The 6,058-nt window shown below is 37.3% G+C and overlaps 1 protein-coding gene across 2 annotated transcripts; it reads left to right on the forward strand.

Annotated features, from left to right (window-relative positions):
• The first annotated feature begins 170 nt into the window (after nucleotides 1–170).
• Nucleotides 171–5,692, forward strand: LOC102580335 (ribosome biogenesis protein WDR12 homolog). Of its 2 annotated transcripts, none has more exons than XM_006359576.2 (14): nucleotides 171–408; nucleotides 941–1,041; nucleotides 1,157–1,263; nucleotides 1,748–1,783; nucleotides 1,895–1,980; nucleotides 2,508–2,575; nucleotides 2,656–2,766; nucleotides 2,866–2,988; nucleotides 3,975–4,118; nucleotides 4,527–4,635; nucleotides 4,804–4,940; nucleotides 5,037–5,072; nucleotides 5,157–5,256; nucleotides 5,341–5,692. In XM_006359576.2, the coding sequence occupies exons 1-13, from the start codon at nucleotides 237–239 to the stop codon at nucleotides 5,247–5,249; spliced, it is 1,323 nt and encodes a 440-aa protein (XP_006359638.1). In that variant the 5' UTR covers nucleotides 171–236; the 3' UTR covers nucleotides 5,250–5,256; nucleotides 5,341–5,692. The 2 variants fall into 2 exon arrangements, with proteins under 2 accessions (XP_006359638.1, XP_006359639.1); XM_006359577.2 differs by having other exon boundaries at nucleotides 5,447–5,692.
• The last annotated feature ends 366 nt before the right edge of the window (nucleotides 5,693–6,058 follow it).

Below are 6,058 nucleotides of genomic sequence, written 5' to 3' on the forward strand. Positions count from 1 at the left end.
ATGAACATGATATATATTCTCTTTTGTAAATTAGTTGGCCTAAAGAAATTGGGCTGTTGTCCATAATTGGAGTGGATAACGCGTTACATGAAGCCCAAACCCAAAAAAGGCCCAACTCTGTTGTCAAAGTGTTCCACCCGCCAACTTCCTCAAACAAACAACGTCTTAAACCCTGCGAATTTGGCTGTGAACGTCTTCCTCATACTCTCTAAAACAGTATAGTAGTGTTTTTTTTTATGGCGGAAATGGATATTAATGGGCAGGTCGAAGAGGCTGCAAGGCGTGTACAGGTCCGGTTCGTAACGAAGTTGAAATCCCCATTTAAGGCCCCGCCTACTTCCATTGCTATTCCCTCCAACCTCACCCGATTGGGCCTCTCTTCCATTGTCAACAACCTCCTTAAAGCTGGTAACTTCTAGTTCTAACAGATTCTGCCTATTATTAGTTTTCTTATTTTTGTTAAGTGGAATGTAGATCATATAGCTAAGCTGAACTAGTTTTTGACTTGGGCGTAGTTGATTGATTGGTTGTGTTATAAGTTTGAATTGTTGTGAAAATGGTCCACTTTTTGTCGTGGATAAATAATTATAATTGTAGATGATATGGTCGTTTATACTGAAGTAGATTTTTGTGGGTAATGATGAACTCATGCTAATTGTCAATTTGTCTTAATTGACTAGCTTACCTCACTTGACTAACATTGACAAGTTGAATAGATTGCTAGTTGTGGTCCGAGAGCTTTGTTAGTATGGGTTAATGGTGCCATAATTGAGTTACTTCATCCTTAGAAATGACTATCAAAATGTTTGTGTCTTAATTTGAGTCAGAGATAAAAGAGTCAGGTTTTATATTTAACTAAATAAAAGGACCTGTTCTCACCAATTCTGCTATTTGTGTTTTTACTAGTATGCTTACCTGTTTTTCACTTGATTGTTATTAGGAAAGGATGATTGGAATCCCGAGCCTTTCGATTTTCTCATTGATGGAGAACTGGTTCGCATGTCACTTGAAGAGTTTCTCCTTGCCAAGGGCATTTCAGCTGTAAGTCTCTTTCCTGATATCACTACTTGACTGCTAGAATGAACAGTTATGTCTCTTCAGATCAACTCAAAAATCAAAGTTACTCATGGAGAACTGTTTTCTTTATCTTATACAGGAGAAAATATTAGAGATTGAGTACATTAGAGCTGTGGCTCCAAGAAAACAAGAAGAACCATCTTTGCATGACGACTGGGTCAGTGCAGTTGATGGTTCTAATTCTAAGTAAGCATGAGTGTGAAATTTGTTTTTCAAGAACCTTCAGTGTGATCCTTGTAATCTTTTCTGCCTTGTGTATCTTTCTTTGTTTGATATATTTAAGACTTGGTGTGTGTTTGCTTTGCTTCTAAAAGAACTTCTGTACTAAAAGAGAATATTGGCTGAACCTGAAAAAAAATAGAGAGCCCTCATAATATAACTTAATGGACGGTTTCATGTCTTTGGCTATTGCATCTCTGTACCTTATACGTTGTGCATTCATTTCACTCATAGATATCTGTTACACACTAGATTACCGAGGACAATGTTGTTGATATTATTACACTGTGCTGCTTTTGTTCCAAGTGTTTTTGAGTTAAATTTCATCCACCATGTGCTTTTCCCCCCTAAAATATGGGATGGTGATAGTTAAGAATGTAATAATGGTCTTCTTTCCATACAATGAACTATTGCCTTAACTGACAATGTGTTCATATTTGTGATCTGTCAGGTTTGTTTTGACTGGATGTTATGATGGCTTAGGAAGGTAATCCGCTGATTGTATATTCTTTTGCTAGTTGCATTTTTTGGTTCAGAAATCGGCTTTATTTGTTTTTTCTGTTATTACATCAACCTAACATTTGATAGTGCTAATCAGAATATGGAAGGCTGCCGGATCTTGTACACATCTATTGGAGGGCCATACTGGGGCAGTTACTTCTGTTTGTGTTGTCAACCCAAGAGGTATCAGAGGGAGATAGTTTCTCCTCGGTTGCTCGTTTTCTAGCATTATGCTTTACCGTCTGCTGCCATTATCATTTATCTGTGACACCAAAAGTTCATAGGTTACAGAGGGAGATAGTTTCTCCCCAGTTGCTTGTTTTCTAGCATTATGCTTTACCGTCTGCTGCCATTATCATTTATCTGTGACACCAAAAGTTCATAGGTTACAGAGGGAGATAGTTTCTCCCCAGTTGCTTGTTTTCTAGCATTATGCTTTACCGTCTGCTGCCATTATCATTTATCTGTTCATACTCTCACATCACCTGCTTTTGATATTTGTTTTTTCGAATAATATTTCTTGTTGATATCCAGTCGATTAACTAGCCATGCAATGCTGTAAATACACTGGATACCAAAAACTTTTACCAGCGTGAGAATCATGTGGACATATAATTTGAATTTCTCCTGGATGTTTACTTCTTTGTGTTTCATTTCTTCCGCAATTCTGTCTCTGTGTTTTTCATATTTATACCTTTTATTTTCTTAAGTGGCTCAAGATGGTGCTGATCAAATAGTTGCTACGGCTTCCAAGGATAGGACACTGCGGCTATGGAAGGTAACATGATGTGCCTGCACTACTTATAACTCTGCTTAATTCGTGATCTTCCTCTAATTAGTATTTGTTTGGCTTAAAAGTTTGATGCAGATGAGCCTTCACATCAGATAAAGAGGATTAGAGCCTATAAAATTTTACATGGACATAATGCTTCTGTTCAAAGTGTTGCAGCAAATCCTGCTGGAGATATGGTCGTGCATCTCTTCACTTAATTGATCATTTGAAGCTTTTTAATTACGTATTTGATTATAAGAAGTTTACTGACTCCCTGTTTTTGTTGTGTTGGACAGGTGTGTTCAGGGTCCTGGGATTGCCAAATAGCTCTGTGGCAAGCAAGTGGCTCAGATACAGGTGATGTAGTTTCAGTGAAGAAAAGGAAGAAGGGTGCCGAAGAGGAGGATCCTCAAGTAGAAGTATGACTGCATTTCTTCTAACTTGTCTAGGTTAAAGATAGAAAAATACATCTATTTCATGCCACATAGTGTTAGAAATCCATGACCTGTTTAATCGGATAATGTGTCTGTTCTAACTTCTACCTTATCCCAAAAAAAGGGTAATGTGTCTGTTCCCAAAACCAGTGAAAAAGAAGGAAAGAACAGTTTATGGCTGTTGTTACTATTTGATTTCGAAAACTTTCCAGTGCAAGGCATACACGTAATAAACAATCTACTTTTACTTTTTGGCAAAACCTCTTCTTCCCTGAACCCTACTTTGAATCCTTCTTCATCCTACCTCTCATATGCCATACCCATCCAATTGTCCCACCCTTCTTCCTGCAGTTCCTCCAACTTTGTGTTGCTACTCCCTCCATTTTAAATTATGCGACATAGTTTGAACCAGCACGGAGTTTAAGAATAAAATGAAGATTTTTGGTACTTGTGGTCTAAAATATGCCATAACATTTGTGTGGCTGTAAAGATTTTGAAACTGGAGCTCGAAGGAGTAATTATTCTTCTTCCTTCCCCCTACCTGTCATCCCTATCTGTCCCGTAGATTCCTCCCTTGTTCCTTATCTACCACCTTTGTTGCCATTATATTCTTCTTTTCAAAGTTGTTTCAGCAACAATTTTGTGCCAGTCCAACGTGTCTCTGACTTTCTATATTGTATCTCATTGACAATTGATATTGATTAGCAAAATCGTTTGTCCCTTTTGATGAAAGACAAACAACCTTCTGATTTCCTTAAATGACAATGTTCATCAATGCAACTGAAGGACCAAACTAATGTTGAAATTGGTGTTTGAAATATGTCGGTCTTTGGCTCACTCTGAGTTGCTTGATCTTTGTTCTCTCTCTCTCTCTTCCTTTTTTATTGTTTTTTCTTTTCTTTTAAAAAGATTTTTTAATGATTGTTATCCTAATCTTGTAAATAATTTTCTATCACATCTTATTCTCACAGGAGGAGGCTAAATCTACACTCGTAGGACATACACAATGTGTGTCTACCGTGGTGTGGCCACAAGATGAAGCAATCTATTCAGCATCATGGGATCACTCTATTAGAAGATGGGATGTTGAGTTGGGCAAGGATTCATTGAGCCTGGTGACATGCCATCTCTTTTCTTCTGTTCTTCCAGTCACATCTTTACTGTCATGTGCATGTTTTCCTAAACTTACATACATATGGATTGGAGGGGGAGAAGTAAATATCAACTTGCAGAATATGAAATTATGAAAAAATTGTGGAAGGTGTAGCACTCAAATATGCCAATCCTAGTGATATTGCTTTCATTTTTTGTCAGAGATAACATTTCTCTTCAGCAGTTAACAATCATATTTTTAAAAATTACACCATCTTGAAAAAAAAAGATACCTCCCCATCATGACAAGTAGCTGGGTTTGAACTTTGGTAATACCAAAATGTATAGTTCTTTTTTAAGTCTATTCTGTTGAGAGCTTGAAACTATATTTTCCTAAAAGTATGGATAATGATCACCTTCCTCTTCAACAGTATTGCGACAAAGTCATTAATTGCCTTGATGTTGGAGGTGAAGGTTCTGCCCTCATTGCTGCTGGTGGTTCTGACCCCATTCTTAGGATATGGGATCCTCGCAAACCAGGTTTCTTTCTTTTTCTGCACAACTTGCAGAAGCACTTTTAAACATCCACTTGAACTTAAATTCCTTGTCTCTATGTGCTTAAATATCTTTTCTCTGTGTTTATTGTCCAAGTAACTGATGACCTTACATCACATATTGATATATACTCTTTCATTTACCACTTAACAGGTACTTCGGCTCCTGTCTATCAGTTCTCATCGCACAGTTCTTGGATATCCACCTGCAAGTGGCATGAAAAGTCACGGTTTCACTTGCTTTCTGCATCGTATGATGGAAAAGTAATGTTATGGGACTTGAGAACTGCGGTTAGTACTACACTTTTTACGTCTCTATTATTACTAGTATGATTTTTTATAAGCACTTACATTTTCTGTTCCTGGGTAAAACAATTTGTGTTGCAGTGGCCTCTTGCTGTCATTGACACTCACAATGACAAGGTACTAATTTTGCCTTCTAAGATTTGGTTTAAGAGTATTTGTTCTACTACATAGCATTTCCTAAACATCAGGTTGTCAATACAGGTACTGTGTGCGGATTGGTGGAAAGGTGAAAGTGTAGTTAGTGGTGGGGCTGACTCGAAACTTTGCATCTCTTCTGATGTTTGTGTGTTGTGATGTAGAGGTAAATTACTCTCTTTTCGGTGGAGTAGAATAGGTTATTTGAAAAAGGATTAGAGCTCATGATACATTTGGTTTTTTATCGCAGACTAATGGTTGATGTGTTTTACTAACCAACATATTTGAAGCACTCGATCCCTTGATTGAAATGATGGTAGCTGCGACAATTGTTCACTTGGCTAATTTTCTTTCAGGATTGATCTCCCATCCCCAGTTGCAGAGGCGACTGTGCTCCATAAGAATGATGCGATTTTGCTAATAGAATTCATTGGGTCAAAGCTGAAGTTGTGATAATTTACTTAAGAAAACAATTTTGTCTGTGCTAACTAGAAATGGTTTGTATCATATATTCCTGTGAGTTAGAGTGAATTGAAGCTGTATTTCTTGGATGTACTTCTTTCTTTTATTACGATATATTTACCCTCAAGCAAATTGGTCAAGAGTTAGCATTGAACTATCTTATTGGGGAACACTGATTCCATGTGTTATTGAGCAACTGCAAGTTATCATCAAGGAATGTGACGAGTTGATTGACCTTCCTTGTTTCTTAATTAAAGATTTCATGTTCAAACAGAAACATTTAAGTAATATTAATAATTTTTTGCTGTGAAAATGGAAGACAAATCACAATTAAGTTGTATGTTCACAAAGCACGTGTCAAAATTTTCCGGTACAAATACGCGAAGCATCGATCCATTATTCTTAGCGTGTCTAACTCGAAAGCGTTGAAGCCACAAAAACGAAGCCCATCGAATCCAAAACAGCATCTCACCCGGCCCACTAAACTCTAAGCCTGGCCCATGAAA

This window comes from Solanum tuberosum, unplaced genomic scaffold, assembly GCF_000226075.1.
Source record: "Solanum tuberosum cultivar DM 1-3 516 R44 unplaced genomic scaffold, SolTub_3.0 scf00290, whole genome shotgun sequence".
Taxonomy (NCBI): Eukaryota; Viridiplantae; Streptophyta; class Magnoliopsida; order Solanales; family Solanaceae; genus Solanum; species Solanum tuberosum.